The sequence below is a fragment of the Sebastes fasciatus genome, chromosome 12, assembly GCF_043250625.1.
Source record: "Sebastes fasciatus isolate fSebFas1 chromosome 12, fSebFas1.pri, whole genome shotgun sequence".
Taxonomy (NCBI): Eukaryota; Metazoa; Chordata; class Actinopteri; order Perciformes; family Sebastidae; genus Sebastes; species Sebastes fasciatus.
In genome coordinates this window covers 11,474,464-11,499,315 of record NC_133806.1, presented here as the reverse complement: position 1 = coordinate 11,499,315, position 24,852 = coordinate 11,474,464, and the positions used below count along the sequence as shown (strand labels likewise).

At 38.2% G+C, this 24,852-nt stretch overlaps 1 protein-coding gene across 1 annotated transcript in view; it reads left to right on the top strand.

The window, feature by feature from the left end:
- The window catches only part of grik3 (glutamate ionotropic receptor kainate type subunit 3), a 113,440-nt gene that overhangs the window by 47,259 nt on the left and 41,329 nt on the right, over window positions 1-24,852 (top strand). The window contains exons 2-7 of the mRNA XM_074653104.1: window positions 11,361-11,534; window positions 11,748-12,005; window positions 13,619-13,800; window positions 17,032-17,085; window positions 20,880-21,050; window positions 24,274-24,417. Of these exons, the coding sequence (XP_074509205.1) occupies window positions 11,361-11,534; window positions 11,748-12,005; window positions 13,619-13,800; window positions 17,032-17,085; window positions 20,880-21,050; window positions 24,274-24,417 (983 nt within the window). The remainder of the gene's footprint in view (window positions 1-11,360; window positions 11,535-11,747; window positions 12,006-13,618; window positions 13,801-17,031; window positions 17,086-20,879; window positions 21,051-24,273; window positions 24,418-24,852) is intronic.

The window sequence follows — 24,852 nt, the reverse complement described above, 5'->3', positions numbered from 1 at the left end:
AGGGAGTACGGGAAAGCGAGCAGGGGAGAGAGGGTGAGCGATAGCTGCGATAAATTGCAGAAGCAGAACCACTTGAGCATAAAATTAGATTTTACAAATGTGTTGTTACCTGACAGTCCTCTGACAGAGGAGATATCACAACATTATAGGGCCGCATGAGTACTACTAATCGTATCAAATAAATAAGAATGCCTCTCAGCTGTGATGGAGCGGGATGGATATTCAATGTAGACAGAGAGTTAGAGGGAGAAATAACATAATTAAAACAGCCTTTCCCATTATGGACTCAAACATTAGAAGCCCCAAATTCAATTTATATGATAATATATTATGATCCGTTAAAGCTGTACACACATGACACATTTGTCTAAATGCTGCGACACTTAAAAAAAACAATGTCACTGACTGTTGACTTCACATTTTGAAGAAAAGATTTTGGGAATTTGAGAATATGAGAATATTTTTTTTTTCTCATGGTGATATTTATGTCCTTGATGTGCATTTCTGTCAGTATTTTAAAATGTTTCTAATATGGTGAAGCTTCAGAGCAGTCTGTGTGGCTCAAGGACACTTTTTGTTGGACAAATACTTGGTATTAAGTGGGCATCATGTATCCATTCAAACACTAGACGTTCCTGCTACTATCAATTACCGATATACAGTGAAACTAGGTGATGGTACACTAATGTCTTCAGTGGTGAAAAAATGAATAAATAATACAACAAAACATACATTTACTATATGCGCAACCTGTCAAAGTAGGAAATATAAACACTCATTCTACATAATGGATTGCTATGAGGATGAGTATTTGAGGAAACAATTATTTGCCACGCTATTGGTAGTTGCAAATAGTAAGTTAAATACATCATTAAGACAACAATGAAGACTGCATGAATAGTCTGAGTGACAAACGGAAGCTCTAATTCAAGTCGGCCTTGCAGAGAGACAGCGTGTGTGTGAGACAAGTCACAGAAGCAAGCTTTATCTCCAGTATATGCTCCGAGAAGAAATAGTGCGTATGTGTGTGTGAAACCATTGCAAACGTGTTGCACTATGAATAAATATGTAGCGGGTTTTATTCCCCAAGGTGATACATCTACGGGGAAATATTTTTATCTGATGTTTATTGCTCGAGATTTCAAATAGATAACTATGGTTTATATCTGTTCTAGTGCAACGGTCTTCGCACTAATAACGTCAATAATAATCTGTTGTAAGAAGGTATTTTGTAACGTTTTCTCAAGTGTTGAATATTGCATTTGGAAGTACATTTTTTTCCCACATATGAGAGCACAATCTGTCATTTTAACTTTCCTTAAATTTAGACCAGATGCCGCTTGTGGACGCTGGGAGGGGACTAAAGCTAGATTTGCTTGTCTTTGGCAACCAGCTTTGTATAATTTGAGGTTGTGAGGTACAGTAAAAATGGCATTAATTAATGGTATTCATTTTATGTTTGTGTCACAAGTTAAGAGAACTGCTTAATGTGTGTATACTCAAATCTCTATAAACTCAGTATTAGATGTTGTGGCTATTACTTGGGTGACATGAGTCAGAATGTTAATATTTCATAGTTTAAATATCCAAACCTTTGTCGAGGAGCTGTGTAAATAAACTGCCAAACCCATTATGGTGAAGTTGCAGTTAAACCACATTTTTCTTGCCAGAATACCTTTGATCAATTCACTGTCAGGGTTATGAATAAGGAAAGTAACCCATAATAACCCATCTCCTTAATGACAGCATGGTTCAAGTTGCTAATATAGAGGGTCATTTGTCAGGGCTAATTTGATATTCCTATTCTGGTTTAATTAGAACATGAGCCAAGTAAAATATTAAATGAGACTATTGGTATAACCAGTCACTACATTATGTTAAATGTATAACTATCTACTAAACGCATTAACGCAAATTTGTTTGCGTTAATGCGTTATTATCGCATTAACTTTGACAGCCCTATTAAATACATGTCTTAAATCCAAATAATTTAGTTTAATACAATTTGAGTGCTATTGATATTTAATATTGTAAGGAAAATCTAGCAGTGCTCTTACAGTATTTTCATACTGCCCAGTGACATTTGAATATGTCATTATCAAAGCATAATAACTATGCTAGAGAACAGAAATGTATATGTACTCACAAGTGTTGTCTTACTGCATGTATAGAGAATGATATAATTGTTTTTAAAGGGAATAAAGAGGCGTTAATAAGAGCTTAGTATAATGTCATTGTTGACTAGAATTCTTGTGGCTAGAATAAAGCCATTTAAGTACAGGCTTTCTTCTTCTTTTTTCTGTTCATTTTCATGCATTATCCGTGAACACAAACACTTAACAGCAGATGCCAACCATAGCACGGACCCTGTAATCGTTTAAGCTTTAACACTCTTTATCTTACATATGTAACATAATCATCCACATTAGCAAAGCCCTCTAAGAAGGCTTTTTAAACCAAACAACCTCCTCAGAAAATACGATTCATTTACAACAAGAATATTCTCCTTTTGGTTCTAACATCTTTTTAATCTTGTGTCTTTAAAGACTACGGCTAAAAAAACGTATCAATATTTATTTTATTTATCTATTCATTATATATTTTAGACATTTTAAATTTTAAACAGAACTTATATGTTTATTTGTTAATGCGATGTCCTTTTGGCTTAAACTAAATAGCCCAACAATATTGTATGCTTTCAACAAGCCTACTTGGTGCTGTCAGTCTGACTGGCTGCAATGCAGATGAGCACACAAATGTTAAAGATAACACCTCCGTAATTAAGATTCATTCATCAGACTCATAAGTCCTTTGCACTGTTGATAGTCAGTGGTGGTGTTTTGCAATTAATATGTGTGCAAGCATTAGCATGTCAGCAGAGAGCCGTCAGTCACACTTTTAGTGTAAATATCAACAGTAGAGATCTTTATGATCCAACAGTTAACACTTTGATTAAGCCAGTAAATACAACCTGTTTGATGGAATATGAAACCAGTGTAGCATGTGGACCGCTACATGTTACAAATATATATTTATATTGTATCATTTTTAAAGCTAGAGTGACGATATGGCATCATATAAAACTAGAAAACCTAAGGAATCCATTGGTACCAACCATGTTATACTAGCTTGTCGCAAAAGGGGCTAAATAACACTGCAAACTTGCGCTAAATTTTGGCGAGAAAAAACTGGCATGGCCATTTTCAAAGGGGTCCCTTGAACTCTGACCTCAAGATATGTGAATGAAAATGTAATTATGAGTCTCCCCTTTACAGACATGCCCACTTTATGATAATCACATCCAGTTTTGGTCAAGTCATAGTCAAGTCAGCACACTGACACACTGACAGCTGTTGTTGCATGTTGGGCTGCAGTTTGCCATGCTATGATTTGAGCGTATTTTTTATGCTAAATGCCGTACCTGTGATGGTTTCTGGACAATATTTGTCATTGTTTTGTGTTGTTAATTGATTTTTAATAATAAATATATACACACAATTGCATAAAGCAAGCATATTTGTCCATTCCTATGTTGATTAGAGTATTAAATACTAATAAAAATCTCCCTTTAAGGTAGATTTTGAACAGATAAAAAATGTGTGATTAATTTGCGATTAAACGCGATTAACTATGGACAATCATGCTATTAATCACACACACAACAAAAAAATTCCCATGGACAATTGACAGTTAGAGCACTCAGCTGCAACAAGAAAGCATTTTGAATTTGCTACCGCTCTGATTTGCAGTGTAGTAATTTGAGCGTAAATTACAGACAAAACGTGATTTCTCAGAAACAAAGTTGGAATTAATTAAAACTGGTGCCCATAATATAAACCTATAGGATTGTAACATTATCCATGAGAGTCATGGTTTTCTATTTGTAAAGTAATATTGTCATATACATTTTTTTTTATAATTTTAAACGGGGATACAGAATGGGAAAAACCAGCGACCCCTCCCAATTCACAACTCTATACAGGTGTTTTATTTCCAAAAGCACACGTCTAGTGTGTGTTCCTCTCATGGTGAGATTTAAACATTAATTTGTTGAGATTTTAAATCATCTGTTAGCAGACTATTCACTAAAGTAATTAATCATTCATTCACCTATGCCTCCTTATTCTTAATAAGTGTTACAGGGTGATTGGAGCATTAGGTAGAAGACATGGGAACACCCTGAACAGGTCACTGATTCGCTGCAGGTTTAACACATCGACAAACACATCGCACTAACACCTAATAGGCCATTTTGGAGTCTTAGATTCACCTGACCTGCATGTGTTTGAACTGCGGGAGGAAAGCAGAGAAACGTAAGTGAACATGGGGAGAAGAACCACAGCTAAGATCAACCCACGAACCTTCTTGCTGTGAGGTGACTTTGTTAACTAATGAGCCAACATGCTGCCAGAGACCATTAATTAACCAGCACACTTAATTTCCTCTCATGATATTATCATTGATGAAATGTTACAGATGCCTTGACTGCTTTTTTTTTTTTTTTTTTCTCGATGTGTGGTACAAACTGCATTATTGGGTAACTAAACCGCTGGTCTCTGTATTGTATAACAGTTAGTCCCAAGTGTTGTGTTGTTACCCACAATTATGAGGGAACATATTCTTCCAGAAATTGGCTGCATTTCCAAACGTTCATGGCGGTTTTTGTGTGTGTGCTTTGTGCCGGTCATTGTTTGCTGCCATCATTGTGTAACTGAGTGCTGTTGAACATCCAGGGAGACAGTGGGCTATTCACCGGGAGATTGGGAATCCCACCAGTGAAAAGAAAGTACAAAAGAGCAACACTCAGGGATGCAGTGGGCGAGCACATACTGTATGTATCCAAGAGCATAATGAGCTAGTTTCATTGTTTGGCCTTCCACATTGGTTTGTCTGGTAGCAAGGAGTTTGTTTTTTAACAAGCACACTGTATCACACAATGGAGGGCAATAAAAATAAAATATGTACTCCATCCACTTATCTACCTACATCTACAATATATGTCCATTATGTCCAGAGGTAATGGATTTTTATATAAATACATATATTTTTATTCATTTTGATTTGCAGTTTTGGAAATGTATATTAGTGTAGTATATATTATTTGTTGTAGATTTAATCTAAAACAATAAAAATCAGCTGTTCTGCTTTAGAACCCCTCCCCAAAATAATACAATTACCCAGGATTAGAAGGACAAGTGAGGTAATGAAATCATATTCAATGTTGTTGCGAAGCTGGTTGTAACTGCGAGTAAGGTCAGATTGTTGCTTGGCAGAAAATAACAGAAAGGTCATTGATCTTGCCTCTCCTCTGCACAGATTTCATGTTGAACAAGGGCAATGTTATCACCGTTTTTACCTCAGTCGTGGAAAGTGCAGATAGCAAAAATGACATTGCCTTGCTTTTAAATCGTAGGTACTGATTCCTTGAGACAATTTGTGTTAATCTGACAATCTTTGTGTTGTGTTTCTGTGTGACTGTTTTAAGGACAGGGACAAAGATTTTCTCATAAAGACCGATGTTTACATTACATTGCAAACAAATATGACTTCTCCAATCTTGGATGTAAGCCCAAACAATTGAATGAATGAATAATCATAGTTGGGGAAAACAACATACGAGGCTCCATCTTATCACAAAGCAGTTTTGAAGGCAGACTAAATGAATCACTGCCTATACTTCATTCGGCAAAAATAAGAAATTTAATTAAAAAGCAATGATGGATTTAAGCCAATATACACAGATAGTAAGAAAAAACACAAACAAACATGTCTTTTAGGTAATTCAATTTCATCAGAAATTAGAAAACCAGTACTATTAGTAAGAGTAATATAACAGAAACATGTTAAATTTATTGGTACAATGTTACTTCTCAACTGTATAATGTATGACTTTATTTGTAAAAACCGTCAAACCAAATATCTAAAAGAGCAAAAACAAGCCCGGCTTCACTCTTTTTTAATATTGCTTTGTTGTGGCAGACTGTCATTCTGTCACTCAGATCACTCTCTCAAGTCTGTAAATGCAGTAGATGTTAAAAATAAGTATTTTCAGTGGTACCCAGTTGATTCCAACCTAAGCTGGCTTGCAGGCAGTCTGCCACTCCATAACAGCAGAGGGTGGGTTTATGCTTGTGCACTTGCCCACGTTGTTTGTGGGGAACATAACATGTGGGGCTTTCATGCTACAACATGGATTTCTGGAAGGGCATGTACAGCTGAAATGTGAAGCGTCTGATTTTGACTCGACACAGCTTGTCTTTGTCAGTTCCTTTAGGCCTCGCAGACCCCTCTGCACTCGCAGCGTCTGTTTAAGAATAAAATTCACACCTAGGATTACCAAAGGCTTTCATTTACATGCAGGCCAAATGTTTTATTAATGTGCATTTTAATAGCTTAAATAATTGTATTGCACTTGTAATCTGCACTTTGGTCACATTTTTTTAGTTGAAGTGTTTAAGTTAGTTAGAAACTTTATTGTCCACAATGTGGAAAATTGTCTTTGGCTTCACCACAATCTACACGGAACAGTAAAAACACCGGAGGAGCTCGGAGTTCAATCATATGCAATCAAATCCAGTTCAGTGGGCCTATTACGAACGTACAATGTGCAAATTCTGCAAACGTGAGACAAATGTGCAAATTCAGTGCATAGTGGGTTTGAGGGGGTGGCCCTGGAGGCTATGATTAACTATGTATTTAATAATTTAACTGTGCTTGGGACAAATGATTTCTTATGGACATTTTTGGTGGCTCGTGGCAGTCTAAAGCGCCTGTCCTGAGGGTAGCAATTCAAATTGTGGGTAACATACCATACAAACACACTCGACAATGTGAAGCACAGGGTCGGCAACAGAGCCGTGCACCTTGCAATCTCTAGCTTTTAAATCTTTCCAAATACAACTCAGCAACGTGCGATATCTGATGTGCAATATCTTACTGTTTTTATAGGTCAAGCAAATACATATTTTCTATTCGTAATATATCTTCTCTTTTACTCTTCTTTTATTACTACATATGTGTATGCACCGTAAGGATTGCTATTTAATTTCGTTGTATCTGTGCAATGACGATACAGTAATTATGTTCTATTTTATCGATACTGTAGTCCTTTGTGTTTTTGTTCCATTATCAATATTTAACAGTATACTGAACGTAGTAATCTGTAAGCTATTACCTTGCAGGTTAACTGCCCTTATACAGTATATCCCAGCTTTGTACTTTCTTATTGCCTTTGCTTTGTGTGACTAGTTCTGTAAATCATCTTAACATATGCTATAATACATGTTGGCACCATTACTGTATAACACCCCTGGATAAGGTTGATCAGCTACAGATGTGTGTCTCAGGCTTTAGTTACTGAAGCACTGGGGTAAAACCAGCAGTGCAGATTTGTAACTGAAGAAACTAGGAAAATACTTGGATCCAGTGACTCTGATTAATAGCTGACTAGCCTCGTTTGTTTTATATTGCATAATTCTACACAATACTGTAGCATTCATTATATTTTCCACTACCACTAATAGTTGTCCCCGCTGTCTGTTAACATTTCTGTTGAGTTTAAATGGTCTGGTTTCACTTTCTGCAGTTCAAGAGTGTAATTTGAATCGTCCCCTCTTCACATACATCAGCCTGTGGCTTGTGAATGCAGCTGATCCGCAAAGTCCTCAAAGGACAAATTATGGAAACAGCTGCAATTAGTGGCTGATTTATATATTGTGGTAGGACCTTAGAGACTAATTAAAGCCCTTTGTGTTCTTGTCTATTGGAGACATGCTAATTTGAAGCCTTTTGACTGAGATTCACAAGAACAAGTCTGAAATTCATGCATCTCAATTTGCACGCGCCCACCGCAATAACGAACATTCAGTGTAGTGGTTTAAATGGGAACTTGTAAACACGCTCCACGATATTCCAATCTCTACATCATTAGAGTAGATTCTGTGCGATGCTAAAAAAAAAACTGCTTATCCCTTATTGGATGGAGTTGCGGGGGCTCTTGTGTATCAAGGCTTTGAGGCTATTGTGCTTATGGCAGATTTCTGAAAAGGGCAAAGCAAATTATCCGCAGGATTTTCTTCCCAAGGAGCAGGTTTCCCCCCTGTTTATTAAATTTGTTAAAGTGCTTCTGAGCAATGCACATTTTATCCTCTTAACAGTCAAATTACTATATACTCCAGCAATTACTTAATGTACTCTAATGAGATTTCCCCATGAAATGGAAGGATTCATTTATTTTAATGTGACGCACTCCACCGGGCGGTTTATGCATCACGTCCCCTCGCAATCCAGGGAGGCTTTGAGTCATAAATACTAAGATGAGCTTGGCTTCCAGAATTGCCACTCTGCCTACAGCAGCAGAGATATGTGAGTCAGTGATCCAGGCACTGGGGGTCTGTTCAGGGGCATCAGCAGGTCACAGGTGCTATTTCCAAGCTCAGCTCTCTGCAACCAGGTATTCTCTAGGATTAGTGAAATAATACCGGGTTGGCAGGCAGTATTTGTGTGATAGGCCATGCGAATGCAAAATCCAAAACACAAATAACACACCAAAACACTCAAATAAAATAATCACTTTCTGCTCTTTAAATCCCATTAGGCCTAATTAAATTAAAGCCTTTTTATTGATTCTTTCTGTGTCTTTTATTATATAATAATGATATGCATACAAATCTATTAACCGTTTGGATAAGTGTACCTAATTTAACATTTTTTAAAGATTATTTCAATAACTAAATTATTGCAGTCATCTAAATGAAAGCAAGGATATCAATATTCTAGTGAAACATACTAAAAGCTCATATCCTCCAATAAAATAAAGCAACTGCTGAGAACACAAGGTGATTAATTGATTAGTCGATCGGTAGAAATCCAATTGGCAACAATTCTGATCATTGGTAAATTTCTGTCAATATCAAGCAAAAATGCCAAAAAGAGTCATGGGTCCAGCATCTTAAATGTGAGGATGTGCTGCTTTTCCCTTCATGTCATTGTTAATTGGACATCTTAAGGTTAAAGCGAGATCTGATTCAAAAGCAGCATAAACAGGAAACAGAAATAACTTTAAAGATGTCTACTACGGTGATTTATTGTTTCGAAATGTTGTGATCTCAATGCGGAGAAAACAGGTTTCAAAAGGTTGTCTCTTTAACTCAAATGATGGCCATAAAAGTTAAACTTAAGCACAGACATTTGTAACTTTTGATGACAGTGAACTTTTTTTTCAGACATCACGGAAGATGGCAGAGACATTTTGCTTTGTTATTGAAATGTATAATGTGATGAGAGTGGAGGTGGAGGAGCCAGTCTCTCCATAAGCTGATGTTCCTACAGGCATCTTTTAAGAAGCTGTCTAAACTGTCTTCTTAAAGGCTGCTGCTGCTGAGCCACAGAGGCACTTTGTTGTCTTACATTTGACAGTGCATGTAATATTTGTTACTTTACCAATTACACATAAAATGGTGGAACTTAGACTATTTTGATGTTAGATGCCGAGGACATGACAGTGAAATATTGCAAAAAGATAATACTCTGACTTTACAATATTCTGTGTTGAAATGAAACGGAAATAACTGGATTTATGCTCCATAAGTGTTAGATTGTTTGAGCAAAACACTACATTGCAATATAACATAAACAAGGGTTATACATTTTAAATAAAGCTAATGAAGATATGGATGCACATGTACATTTATGCAGGAATAGGCTGCATAAATGTGTTAGTGTTCATCACACACACACACCTATTCACACCATGCAACATCATAAGAGATAGATTCAGAAAAGTGAAAATTGAAGCAACCGAAATAGAGATATCCTGACGATATTGGTGCCTTCAAATGAAACTCATGAGCTTGTGTCTACAACATGGAAAGTCGTGTACACAATATGCTTGGCATTCAAGTGGTGAGAACACCGCTGCTAATTCAATTCAATTAAATTCAATTCAATTTATTTTTGCTAAGCTACGGCAATATTAACGCTACTGTCGGCGTCTAGAAGCCACAAAGGCTGACAATTTAGCAAGCTAGCAAGTGGGTAACATAATGCATTAAATGCAAAGGCATAATGAAAGGAAAAAGGTGAGATTGTTGGGAATATCAACATTTTCCTCAGACATATTATAAAATTACGAAGAAAAACTATATACAACTAAAATTACAATATATTAACTTATTTTGCCCTGAAAAAATACCTTCCAAGGCCTCCGCCATTTTTGACAACGTCAACAAACACGTCACAAGTCATGAACTTGGAGCTTTTAGAAACGTTCCACTTACGATGTTGTGAATACCACAAGAGGGGGACGTTCATATGGACTGTCATAACCACGGTAAACACAACCCCATTGGAAGGTACCATAAGTTCCAAGTGCGAAATAAGCTCCAAAAACACCGGGTCATACATTTCCCAATATGCAACCAATTGCATCATTTTGTTATCCCTTTAAGCCTGTTAAATGTCCACTTCTTTCAAGATCCATGTAACGCAGGTTTTTCTGTTGTAAATTGTAAGTCCCCAAGGCCATCACTATGACATCATCATTTAGAAAGCTCCTTTTAGAGCTACAGAAGACATTATAAAACTGTTTCCACACATTGAGTAGTACTCTGCATAACAAATAAACCGGTCTGTATGTATAATATCTGTGGAGTTCCCCTTTAAATGGCCCAAATTGAATTATAACCCTTTATTTTGGTTGTTTGAGCTTCATTGTCTGCCCTGCAGGCCCAATATATCATAAAAAATCCCATTCATCTGGCAAACTATTGGAAAAACAAATTCCCTCTACACTGCAGGATGTAGTGCAGCACCGATGGTCTGATACACACCACGATCTCAAGTGATTTTCTACTTTGATGTGCACATAGACATGTTTTGTAAGTTTTGAGCAGCAGTCCAGCCCATCTAAAAAATGGAAAAATACTTTCCTTTGAATTTTATGTCAAAGAAGAGTGCTCAACTCCAGTTATCTGCTCCACCAATGTGGTATTCTGGTGAAATAAAAGGACATTTTAATGGAGAGACAAGAGCTTGAGATATCCTGCCGCCCTGATGGAACAGACAGACACACACACACACACACTCCTTAAATCCATTATGGCTTTAGACTTCAAAGCTGATATTGTTTTTTTCAGCATTCTCTGAAAATGGAGAGGGTTGCTCCATGTTTGCTGAGCAAATTTAATACCTCGTGTTATGTGCGCTGCTCACCTCGCTGCTAGTCCTAAGTGCAAATGCCTCTCAATATTTTTTTCCATTTAGCCCTACCTGAATTTCTGTCTCCTTTTCTTCATTTGCTTGTGATTATGTTTGAGACCAATTTTCATGGGCCTTACGTCTCTTCCCCTTTTGTCTTTCAGGTGGGATTTTCGAACAAACAGATGGACCCGTTTCACTCATTAGCGCGGAGGAGCTTGCCTTTAAATTTGCTGTCAATAACATTAACAGAAACAGGACTTTGTTGCCAAACACAACATTAACATATGACATACAGAGGATTAATATCTACGACAGTTTTGAGGCGTCAAGGAAAGGTGAGTGGCTTGTTCTGTGTTTATTCAAGGATTGTGATTAAAGTGTGGAGAAGAATCTGGTCAGTCTAAAAGCAACAAAATATCATGAATGTTTTTTTGGCTCACAAATCAAAGTTTGGTATTTAGTGGAACAAACCTATTCTTACTAAATGGACTGTGACTGAAGAAGTAACACACTATATTCTCAAGCTTTCTTCTCTTGCTCCTTTCCAGCTTGTGACCAGCTGTCTCTAGGTGTGGTTGCAATATTTGGGCCCTCACATAGTTCGTCGTCAAATGCTGTGCAGTCCATCTGCAATGCATTGGAAGTGCCGCACGTCCAGGTGCGGTGGAAACATCACCCCTTGGACAACAGGGATAGCTTTTACGCCAATTTATACCCGGATTATTCTTCACTAAGCTATGCTATCCTGGACCTGGTGCAGTATCTCAAATGGAAAACAGCCACTGTCGTATACGATGACAGCACAGGTGAACAGAGTATTGCACTATTCTACTTATCCTCCTCATACAACGGATCATATGATATCTTACTAAAAGCTATTCCTCATTTTTGTGTATTCTCCAAACAATGTCCAGGAACACATATCAATTTCTACTCATTACATTCATAGTCTTTTCAAAATAAATTTCCAACTTCACAGGAAACAACTTGGTTAGGTTTAGGAAAATATGGTGGTTTGGCAGATGAATTTTCAACCTACTTACACATTCTACTAAATTCACACAATACTGTCTAGCTAGCTTTTTGTGCTCTTAACTTGTCATACTAAAGGGACAATAAGACCTACTGATTATGTAATTGTGGTCTTTAAAGGGACTATTTGTAACTTTCAGAAATGCTTCTTAACAGCGACACCTGTGGCCGTGAAATCAACGAAAGTCAGCGTCGGGCTCGCGCTTGCTCGCTCTAAATATACTTGAACGAGCATCGCTCAAAACAGTGAGGCGACACAAGTCAGCTAAAACCACAATATCACTCTATATTTCAGCTGCTTGGCAGTAATGTTAGCTGACCAGACGAAGGTCTCTCCATGAACATGATTTAGATCTGATCCTAGTGTTGGCTTTTCCTGCCTAAGTGCAGGCTGATGCAGCGGAGCTCTGCAGCGAGTCTCCTCTGCAGCGAGTCTCCTCTGCTCTCTCCGCCCGCAGCCGGAGAGAGCAGGGAGACACCGGCACCCGGTCGGTAACGAGAAGCCTACCTCTGTAGAGCTCTGTCACTTCACAAGACACGGGAAACCTCTGTTGGTCTGGAGGAGCTGCAGCAGTTATTTCTGCACAAACGTCCCCTGTACATTCACTAGATATTCTCAGAGCTAAACTCACTCTTCTGCAGTGTGTAGTGAATGCGCGTTCACGTCTAGAGGTGGAGCGAGCTGAGCTGTCTGAGTGAAGGCGAGCAGGCAGAGGAGGAGTGTACAGCGGCTACACGCGAACGCACATATGGGAGCGCGCATTTGTGACGACCCGCTACATTTATGCGCGTACAAAGTTACAAATAGTCCCTTTAAGAAAGAACATTTACCGATTTTTTACACTTTTACCGATGTGTGTAATTTTGCAACTGTGGGGCTCACGGGGTTAAAATAACTACATTTGAAATACTTGGTTAGGTTTAGGCAACAAAACTACTTAGGTTTAGGAAAAGATTGTGGTTTGGGTTAAAATAACTCCGCAAGTGGCATTACTTAAATACAAAATTTGCGTGACAAATCAACGTTGACTTCTGGTTTCATACGGGATATGAACACCTGGGCAAAATTCCTGTGTTTTTAGACCCACCAATCCACCCCAACCTCCTCCCTACGCAGCGTTTGTCACTCTATATACTTCCTGGTTCACAATTACATGGATTAAATATGAAAGTAATTCGTGGGATGTATATGGATGACATTACTTTTCATAGTTAGCTATGAATGGAGTATGAGAACAGCCTGTACTATTATATAATGCCACTGTATTCTCATAAACACAGTGCACATGTACTCTGTTCCACTAAAAACAATGAACTAAGGAAAGAAGAATGGGATTGTATTTTCTGTGTTGGCCATGTCTTCATTTGCGCTGTTTCTCGTCTTCAGGTCTTATTAGATTACAGGAGCTGATAATGGCCCCGTCCAGGTACAACATCAGGCTAAAGATTCGCCAGCTTCCTCTCGACTCACAGGACACGAGACCCCTTCTCAAAGAAATGAAGAGAAGCCGAGAGTTTCGCATTATCTTCGACTGCAGTCACCAAATGGCTGCACAGGTTCTCAAACAGGTTAGTGAGAGACTGTGGCACAGACCTTCCTGATATCAGATCTTAGCATGGCCAAAAAGCATGTGGTCTTCTTTCACACAGCTGTCACTGGCACCAGTTGATTCTTTAGCATTCAGTTGATCAGATGTGTTGTGAATGAAAGCATGGAGGCTTTGACTTGGCAAGAACTTGGGAGGAGAGTAGCAGCAGAAGGTGTGTCGGTAATAATTAAGCAGCAGTGAAATTCTGCTGTCGGAGAGCATGGGATTTCCACTTGTGCCACCTGTTTGCTCAGATCACCTTTAAAGTGAGACAACTACAGTCATGTCCAACGGTAGATATCAAATCTAAAACTCACCAATTGATATTTGTGAACTTGTGGAATATATATTTCCTGGAGAGTCTTCTTATGATGTAAAGTAGAGAAACATATCATAGACTGATGTCGAGCTGTGATCAGTTGTGATGCACAGCTGTTCACTTGTGCAGCTGTTGGAACTAGCTAGGTATTGCAGACTGTAAAACTGTATTCATGTCAGGCGTAGTTCTTACAATGGATCTTGGGCCTTCACCATTTAATGCATCTGCAGTTAAATATTTGAATATAGAGCATAGAAAACAATGCAAAAAAATTCAGCCTACTCTGTTTTTAGTGTATGGCCTTAAAATATTACCGCATTCTGATCTGGTTCAAACACTTTTCATGGATGAATTGTTGGCCAGACTTTAATATACATCCCACAAACAGGCATACGATCCAAAATGCTTCATTATCTCGAACATGTTTTGATATAAATGATTGTCAGTCAACAAAGAACTGTCAGTATGATGCACAGAGTAGAGATTGCGTAGGTGGTCTAATGCTTTATAGATGTCAGGAACAGGCTGGTGGATCCCCCCCCCCACCCTCCATTCAGTGTGCTGTCAGCTTCTGTTAACTTGTTTACCGAATGCATCATCTCCTCCCAAGTTATTTAAATAACTCAGTCCTCCCAAGTTATTGAGATCTAAGTTGACATATTTTCGCTCGTGGCCAGTCTGCACATCTCGCACCAAAGAATCAGTGTCCTCTTGAGAGAAGAAGTGAGAGAAGGTTTTGAGGCAAAAATGCTCCTGACAGTTCCCGTCCATGACCAAACTGTCAGGGTGCCGCACTACAGCGCAGACTAAAGCTTTTAAAATAAGGGAAAACAGGTGGTTGGTTATGAGTTTGAATACCTTTTGTGCATCATTGATCAGTTACAATAATAGATGCCCTAATGTGCATGTGTGAAAGCTCATGTTGCTCAATAATATAGAGTATATTATTGAAAGGTTGTTTTGTTGGGACACACATTGTGCTTTGCTCTGATACCTTCCAGAAAAGCTTTGTGTGGATTTAATTTGTAAAAATATAGCATTAGACGCAACTGGGCCATATTACCTGTCCATCATAGTCATTATCGATTAGGGCTGCAGCTAAGGTATATTTTCAGTACTGATTTATCTGCTTGTTATTTTCTCAATTAACCAATTTGGTCGGTCAAATATTTAAAACAAATAGTGATGAATGGCCATCACAAGTTCCAAAAGCCATAGTTGACATATTCAATTCACTTGTCTTCTTCAACCAAAAGTCCTAAACCCTAAAACATTCAGTTAATTGACATAGAACACTAAGAAAAACTGAAAATATTGACATTTGAGATGCTGGAAACGTTAAAAAAAAGCACAATATAGCTCAACATTAAAATAGATATTACCATATTCAAACCATCTGGTAAATCCGGCCACTATTAATGGTGCTAAATACAGGATTGGGAGCATTTCCATTGCCTCTGCACAGCTCTCAACATGGCGACATTACACCACTATATCTTTCACTGCTATATTAATGCTCTGGATATCAAATTTAGCACCTTTAATATTGCAGCATACAAAGTACGATCTCGCAATACAATTCAGTGTGACAGTCACTTAAAAGGACTTTCTTACTAAAGGCAAATTTGGAATGAATATGGCGATGATTTGATTTGCAGGCAGAAGTGACAAAATGTACCAGCTACTGAATGACAGTATCTTAAGATTTGCAGACGGTTCCATTTACAGCTTTACAAAAAGGTTGGTCCTATCCAAGACAATAAGTAGCATTCAAAGAACTGAATAGAACTGATGCGTAATGTGACTTGACTGGTACAGCAGCTCGTACAGCAGGTGCATGCGTATGAAGGAGGATCTGATGCGACTATTTTAAAAAAAGGTTTAAATATCAAGCACTGCGTTATGCCCTTGGAATATTTCATTTGTCATACAATGATTCTCAACGATATGTCGGGGACCTGTCTTCGCCCTGACAGGCTCGCCTGCACTCAACATGCCTCTGTCAGGTTATATTCCCTCTCCAACTGGATGTGAGAAAATGAGAAGCATGTCCCGGGTGTCTTTTAAAAGAACTCTGTGTGTCTTTTATTGTCATATGTTTCTATCTTGTGCTGTGTGACCCTGCTGATATATTGGTGGAAACAGGGACATATGGATGTTTACTAAAATAGGAGGTTGATGAATAGAAACGTTGACAGAATTATATTGTATCGTAATGTAAATTCATCCTGATGAAGTGGGAAAAAAAAAAAACTTAATAAAAGAAAACTGCTCATAATACAAAACATGACGCAAAGTTTCAATGTCATGTATTTGGCTTGATGTCTATAGATGGAGAAGTGAATTTGCCTCCACATAAGCATCTTATTTATATAACCTTGCCTTTTTTTTTTTTCCCACAACAGATGGTACAATTAAATAGGCAGAACAGCCGCCACGGGAATGTGGTGCCTTTGAATGTAGATTGAGTGAAACAAGTGGCAGTGATGGAGCGTTCGGATATGAGGCAAAGATTACCGAGCTCTTTTGATTGAAGGCTCTCTTCTTTGCTGGAATAACGTCACGTGCCACGAGCCATTGCAAACCATTTAAATGCATAGAAAAGCATCAAGTACCGTTGCTATTCTCTGTTATTCTGTGGACCACATATAGTGCAGAAATCTAGAGAAACTTACACACAAACAGAACAGTGTGTTAGTCAATATGCTCATTAAAACCTGGCTATTTTCTTTCTACTGATGAAGTGTTTTTGTGCATCTCTTTGGTATCGTTTGCTCTGACTGTGCTGTTGATTCTAAAATGCCCTGATGTGACAAAATGACCATTTTCTCTACCCTGTCTCTATTCATTCACAACTCTCCTTTCCCATCCTCTGTCTCCGTATCCTTCCAGGCCCAGACCATGGGGATGATGACAGAGTATTACCACTATATCTTCACCACTCTGGTAATGTACCATGCTTGTTAATGCAAATAGAGACTCGTTTGTTCTCATCTCCCCACCGCTTGAGTTTTTGATGAATAGTGGCTAATTGCCAATGGGGTTTGGATCCAGTCCATAATATCAATTTTGTTTGACAAGCTGGAGGCATAATGGAGTCTTCAGTGTGCAGTAGTAAACACTCGGCTTTATAGTGAAGTCAACAGAAGTCTTTGAGATGGCAGCATAAAAAAACAACAGCTTGAGATTCAAAACTGAATGTGGCTTCCAAGTTTGAAAATGACCAAATGTGGTCCTCTGTGAGCTCTTACATGATATATAATTAAATAGCATTTGTTTTTAAAGTGAAAATGATGAAAATATTACCAAAATGGTAGCACAAATGTTCAATTTGACATCACGGTCATTTGGTGTGTTTTGGACATTTAGTGTCATTGTATTGTGTTATTATGCCACCCAATGTATATCAATGAGGGTAGGCTGCCTAACAAGAACACCTCTGTAAAAAACAATTAAACAGCCTCCAGAATCAACAAAAAATGAACATTATTCATTAATTCATGAAGGTAGGATTTATTACAAGACTGTTGTGTTGAGTTAGACTGCATTAGTTTTAGCTAGGTGTACCTAATAAACTGAGTGTATGTCTTCGGTAGCAACAAATTGCCACAGACAGGGTAAAGAAATAGGAAAGAATTGAGTATAAAATGTTTTAGGTTTTGGTCTTTTTATGAGATTTGAAGACTATATATACAGTATAAACAATGCACAAAAAAAATACAACCTGCGATGTATCAATCGTCGATAGCCGATATATTCGTCCAATCGCCCAACCCTAATACAGAGACTAAGTCCAAATTACTGAAGTTGTCTAAAGGTGCTGAAGGCATACAGTAGGTCAGTTTTTTAAACAAGACAAAAATAGCACGATACTATATTGAATTGTCAGTTGAGAAACACACAAGGTGCTGATATGTCATATATAATTTAAATTCTTTAAATTCATCTAAAATGTATAAAGTATTGAGTATAAAATGTTGTAGGTTTTGATCTTTTTATGAGATTTGAAGACAATAAAAAATATATATCAACAGCCTTATGCCATGATCACATTTGTTGGAGTGTAATTGTACAAATTATTTGTACACATTTGTTGCCCGGACAGAACGTTTTTTCACAGTTTGCTGCGTCTTTTTATTTTATATTGTTGCTATGCAACCACCAAATCAGTGCTAACATTACCTTAATACAAACCATGAACTGTACGCTACCCAAATAGTTAATAGTACCGTTTAAATTAATATAAACAATTTACCCGAAACCTCAAGTACCGCACTAATTTGCCTACCGCTGTCTTCTGTTCAGATCATATTAGCTACGGTTGGTAAACTCATAAACAGTAGCTCCGGGTATCCAACAACATCCTCCAGGCCTGCTGTTTTCTGTTCAGATCATGGTAACTACAGTTGGTATAGTCATATAGCTCCGGGTATCCAGCAAAAGTGACCACAAAGAGAAAAAAACGCTTATAACGTTTTTTCAACTCAAGCCGTTCAAGGCGCTCCTGTACAAACGCGATGCGCTCAGCAACGCAAAAGCAGCGTGCAAAACACTTCACTCTCATTGAAAAGAATTACAAAAAGCTAGCTCAGGCTGCTCAAACGCACTCTATCTGATCGGGGCCTTATCTTGTAAAATTACAAATGATTTCTGGCTTGAACATGATTTTTTTTCATGATCAGATATCTTTAAGGTGACCTGGGTATATTACTGTTTCATTCCCATCCTGAGCATTTAAAGTTTTCACTCTGATAAAAAAAAAAGATCTTGTCTGACTAATACAAGCAGACCCAGCAGGGAGCCGTTGCTGCTCGTCACTGAGCCGCTGACTATCTGGAGACAAACAGACTGAATGGGAATGAATACCAGCATGATCTGTGCTGTTCCTTTCAGTCCCTGTTATCGTCTCTGTTTCTGCTTCTCCCGTGCACACACACCCCCCTGTCTCTCCGGGCTCGCCCAGTCTGTTGTCATAATGTGATATGACACAACGGTCTAAGCATGATGTGTGTCATCTTTCACACTCGACAGCGTGGCTAGGAAGGACATTGTTCTGCCATACGTTATGTTTGTGTAGCATATCTATTGCTTTAATGGGGAGATCCAAAACCCCTTTTTTTATTGCCATTATATTGGTTTATGCAGCTTCCTAGCAGATGGAACAGCAAAATATTTACAAGAGGATGAGCTTAAAAACTTTTATGTGATGTGATTTTCTACGACGACAATATTTTTCCACATGAAGGCAGGATATCTTTATAGAATCAGAGTGTGGTATCTATCTAATGCTGCAATGAGCTGTCATATTGATAGACACACCATTAAGGAGATTATACCTGGCGGCTTGATTTCATCCAAAATGATGAAGACTTGTGTGGTATACATGGCAATACAATTTCCTCCCGATGGAATCCACTGATGTCTGTGTTTTATCTTCTGAGGTGAGGCAAATGCCGACTTATTAGAGCGTGAAAAGGCAACAGCGGTGTACGGGGGTAATAACTTCATTGTCCTTTAAAATGAGTCTGTCATAGCTATCTCTGAGAACCTGAAGCTGAAAACGTTATGTTTGCCACCGCCGTAACACTTGTGTGTGCACTCAGACACCTACAGCATGTAAAGTATTCAGTGTAATGGTGCTGTAGGATTATGTTGATTTTGTGTAATAAACGTGTGTACACGGCAGCGCGGCAAAAAGTGAACTTATAATTGGAACAAGTCACTTTTCTGACATCCCAATATGCCCTAATAGAAACGAAGATGTCACAAAAGACAAATTATATTTTTTACAAACAATCCTGTCCCAGTTAGTTTGTATTCTTAGTTTCAAAGCTAAGAAACTTGTAACCTGATCTACTTTTCCGAGCATTTGTGAATGTCATATAGAACAACAGTGATTTACTTTGATCTCTGCTCACAAAAGAAACTACTGTACTGCGTTCTAGTGGGAAAGAAATAAAAGAGCAGAAATATTTCAGTGACTGGCGGCGACCGTTCTTTAGTAAGTGTCTTACACGCTCTCGTTCCCCCAGCACTAACCCCACAGGGTGCTAATGAAATATCTATGTTCATCCAAATGTCTTTTCCAAGCCCCCTGGCCTATTCCGGCACGACATGTGTCAACATGTGACTTCACACTTCAGCTACAATGGCTGCCTCAGAAATTACAGCGGCTCAAATTGAATTGCTGAGGGAAGTTGCCAAGGGAATGCAAGTGTTGAATTATTAATATGATCTAACGGAATTGGTGTTTTTAGTCTTGTTCTTTAATCTGCCTGAGCTACAAACAATAATTAATTCCCCCAAATAAGAAATTTGCACCTATAAAGATTCTTTCACACAAACATGATTAAGAAAGACAAAGTATATCACGAGCTTGTAGTTTGCGCGGTGTAATTCATTATTATGTAGGCACAAAAACAATAACAATTTGTCAATTCTAAAAGGGTTTGCTAGCAGAAAAGCGACTCCGCCACCCGAGCCTTTTTAGATTTCATATATTACACAGACACAGCTTCCAGACACCGTGCTTAAATCTCCTGATTTGACATTGAAAACTACTGTGTTTCTCCTTTCTTTCACTCTATTTGGTCTTAATATAGCATCTCTTTAATCAGCGGCCTCGTCATTCTCTTTTCATGTGAGGAGAAAGCATCCAAGATGAATACTTAAAACGAGGATGCTCGATGCTGGCAGACTAAATGAGAGTCCATCCTTTCATTTCTGTTGTCTCTCAAAAGGACCTGATGGCCATTGACCTGGAGCCGTATCGCTTCTGCGGCGTCAACATGACCGGCTTCCGCATCCTGAATGTGGATAATCCCCAGGTCGCATCCATCGTGGAGAAATGGTCGATGGAAAGGCAGATTCCACTGAAACCTGACTCGGGCCTGCTGGAGGGCGTCATGACGGTATGTTTTATTACTTTTGTGTTGTTCCGTTTAAAGTCAGTCACAAAAATGTCAATATAAAAGTCACCACTACATCTATCTATGTGTCTGTCTTATCTATCTATCATTGTTTTTGCCCATGGTAAGAAATGGTTTTAACGTTAACAGAAACTCATAACAAACTCTGTCACCTCTGCAATAACAATCATTATATACCACTTTCTTAGATACACCTTTTGATGTATACAAACAGATGACGCTTCCGGGCTATGGCTCATCATGTATGAATAAAACATAAACACTTGTAAGAAGAACATTAACAGATTTGAGTGGTTCAGCGACAGTACGACTAAATGTTGAATGGGAAAGATGCATATTTTACATGAATTTAAAAGTGTACCATACTGAGTGGTTCCAGCCTCTTATAAACAACGACTGTCCAGGAATTGGGTCTCTTATTTACTCGTGGTTCTAGTGGGAAAAAATGTCTTGTTGATTAGAGAGGTTAGAAGACTAAAACCAGTCAAGTTTACACGTAGCATACGTAGGTATGCAGGGAATGTACATAACTCAGTGAACCATCTATGTGTAAAAGGGGTCTCAGAAAGGACAAACTGTCTAGCATTACACCCATGGACGGCATAAAAAGAAGAAAAAGACGATCACTAATATAAAAAGAAAAACCCATGAACAGCAAAATATAAGAATGCAGTTAGAACGCTGTATAAATTAAAGTTACAAATAAATCCCCCAAAAGGTAGAACAAGTCAAACTATTAAAGTAAACTAACTAAAATAAAACCAAACTAAAATAAGACTAGTTGTCAGGTAAAAATGTGTCTTAAGATTTAAAACCAGAAACAGTGCAGCAGATCGATGACTAACTGGAATACTGTTCCAAAGCTGAGGTGCCGGTACAGCAAACCCTCCATCATCCTTTGACCTTAACCTGGACTTTGGAACAGCCAGGAGGCCTAATGCGTAATTTTTTTCAACCGCAGAGATGGTTTGCGGAGCTTGAAGAGAGAATGTGAATGTGACTGATGAAAATATAACAATGTGCCAGGCGCTAAAGACGTAAGTGCCTCAAGTCCATTACAACAAAAATAACCTTATTAATAATTATAGTTACAGGAGCTCCTACTCATCATCCAACTCTTCCAAAAAAATTCCAGCCATGGAGTTGTGTTGGGCCAAACTTACATGGAACTATTGTATCAGGCTTATCAAATAAATCAAAGACCGCCTGACAAAGGATTTGAAAACTTGCGGGTCCAAATCAAAAAGAAATGACAAACTAAACGCAATCCGCCGCAGTACTATGTATACCTGGTGCGCGCGAAAGTTGCCCGCACAGTCGCACAGTGATAAGTATAAATCAGACATTACCCAGCAACTCTGAGAGGCCTTTTTGGACAGCAAGGAGTAAACAGATGAATGACTGAAGAGGAGAAAAATGCCACCTCGTCAGAAGAATATTCCTGCTTCTGTTCTGCGTGTTGATGACAGGGTCAGATATTAGCAAGAATAGTACAAATCCACTGGGTTATTTTTACGCTTTCAACAGTACAGATTGGGCTGATATAATGCTGAGGAGAGCATTCATTAAGCCCTTTCGCACCAATTATCCTTTGGATGTGCCATTCTCCCTTCACATTGTTTCAGACCAGGTGCATCCCTTTACAGCCAATCTTTTTGAAATGGAGAGTTTATTATGGATAATGCACCATTGTCTCAGTATGTTTCTAGGAAAATGAGAGGGACTTCGTGTTACTCCAATGGCTCACACAGTTCACATATCAAACTCAGTACAGCCCATTTGGGATGAGATAGAGCAAGATGTTGAGAGCATGAGTGTGCTACCAACAAATCTGTAGAAATGTAATTATGCCATCAAGACAGAAAGATCTTTATGGAAGGTTTCCAGTCCTTGTTGAATTCATACAATTACTTACAGGCTGTTCAGGCTTTTCTGGTGGACTGTTACAGATTGTGTAGCTACAGTATAGTGTTGACAGTAAATAGATAGTATAGTCGGAAATAAATGGTTATCATAGAGCAGGTGTTGATAAACAGAGGACCATTTGTGACATACTATCTAATTTGTAGTTTAGGTCTAACATATTACAAATATTTTCCTTATTTACCTAGCGAATTAAAGGGGAGCTCATTTACTAGAGCATTTTTTTAAATCATATGTCTACTAATGTGTAATCCCCATTGATTCGATATTACAAAGTTATCATCAAATGTAAATGAATCCTGGTCTGTTATCCAAAATGCAAAAGTATAAGCTGACCATAAAGTTCAAACGCAACGGATTATTATTAAATTGATTAACAGGCGTTGCTGTATGCTGGCTAACACTATACAGCATAACAGTATAGAGCATAGGGTTGGGTGATATGTTCAAATTTTTCCACCGGCCATCGTCAGCCCAACAACCGGCGATTGCCAATTTATTTGTGCATGTGTGCATGTGTGCATGTGTGCATGTGCGCTTCATTCTAACTCGACAGAAACTAAATAAAACTCACCAGAACCGTCTTGGTTAGTCTTTCCAACAATCAACAACTCTGGTTTGGTGAAAATAAAACCTTATTTCACCGAGTTAGATGTGAAAATATGCTGGCTCTACACGTTGTGTTCCCCCGTTGTATCTTTTTGCCTCGTTCTTCAGAGGTGGACCATTAAATCAGCAAAATAAATTGACAAACATCGCCCAAATAATGGCCCAATAAATAAATAAATAAACAACCGGCGATGTACTCAGCCAATCGCCGATATATTTGTCCAATCGCCCAACCCTAATACAGCAACTGAGTCCAAATTACTGAAGTTGTCTAAAGGTGCTGAGGAACATGTCAGTTACAGTACGTAAACAAGACAAATACAGCACTATACTTTATTGAATTATCACTTGAGAAACATACAAGGTGCTCATGTGTCATATATAATTTAAATTCTTTAAATTATTCTCAAACGTATATAGCTGTATAAAGCACGCCTTTAAAAAGATTGAAAGAAACTGTCACGTAATAAAATGAAGTACTAAAAGTCATGTCATAAAGTATATAACTTATCTGAAAATTTAATGTCCATACTAAAAAGTGATATGAGAAAAAAAACGGAATTCCTTTGGATTTTTTCCATTTTTCAGTGTGAATTAAATTGATGGTGACCAAACTATATACGTATGTCTTTCCACAGGCATCAGCTGAATTAATGTTCACCCCTTATTCCAGACAGATGCGGCTCTGACCTATGATGCAGTCCACATTGTGTCCGTCTCATACCAGCACGCTCCGCAGATGACGGTAAACTCGCTGCAGTGCCACCGCCACAAACCCTGGAGATTCGGAGGACGCTTCATGAGTTTCATCAAAGAGGTGATGGGACACCTTTGGCCTGTTGCTATTTGATTTAAGTGTTATTGATAATAGAGCATACTGATTGAATGGTGAACACAACAGTAGGAGTGGAGTGAGAACAGTGTAGTCATTTGGGACTTGGATATTTACCCAGCAAATCAATCATATCCACACACAAAGCAAACCAAGCCTTGATAGACACATCAAAGCATTGTTGTTGTCAGCTTTATAAATCCCCTGTATTCATAACCTATTTTCCAGAAAGCACGTACTGTAACCTTTTGAAAGCACAACTAGTGTAGTCGGCTCTTATTTAATCTAACATGCGAGTCTGACAGTGTCTCAGAATACACAAACAAGCTTGTGCAAAATGGCAGATTAAGGGTGTGCAGAGACGCTACTATTTGTATCTTGATTTGTTCAAACAACAAAATCATTTGTATTGTTATTTGT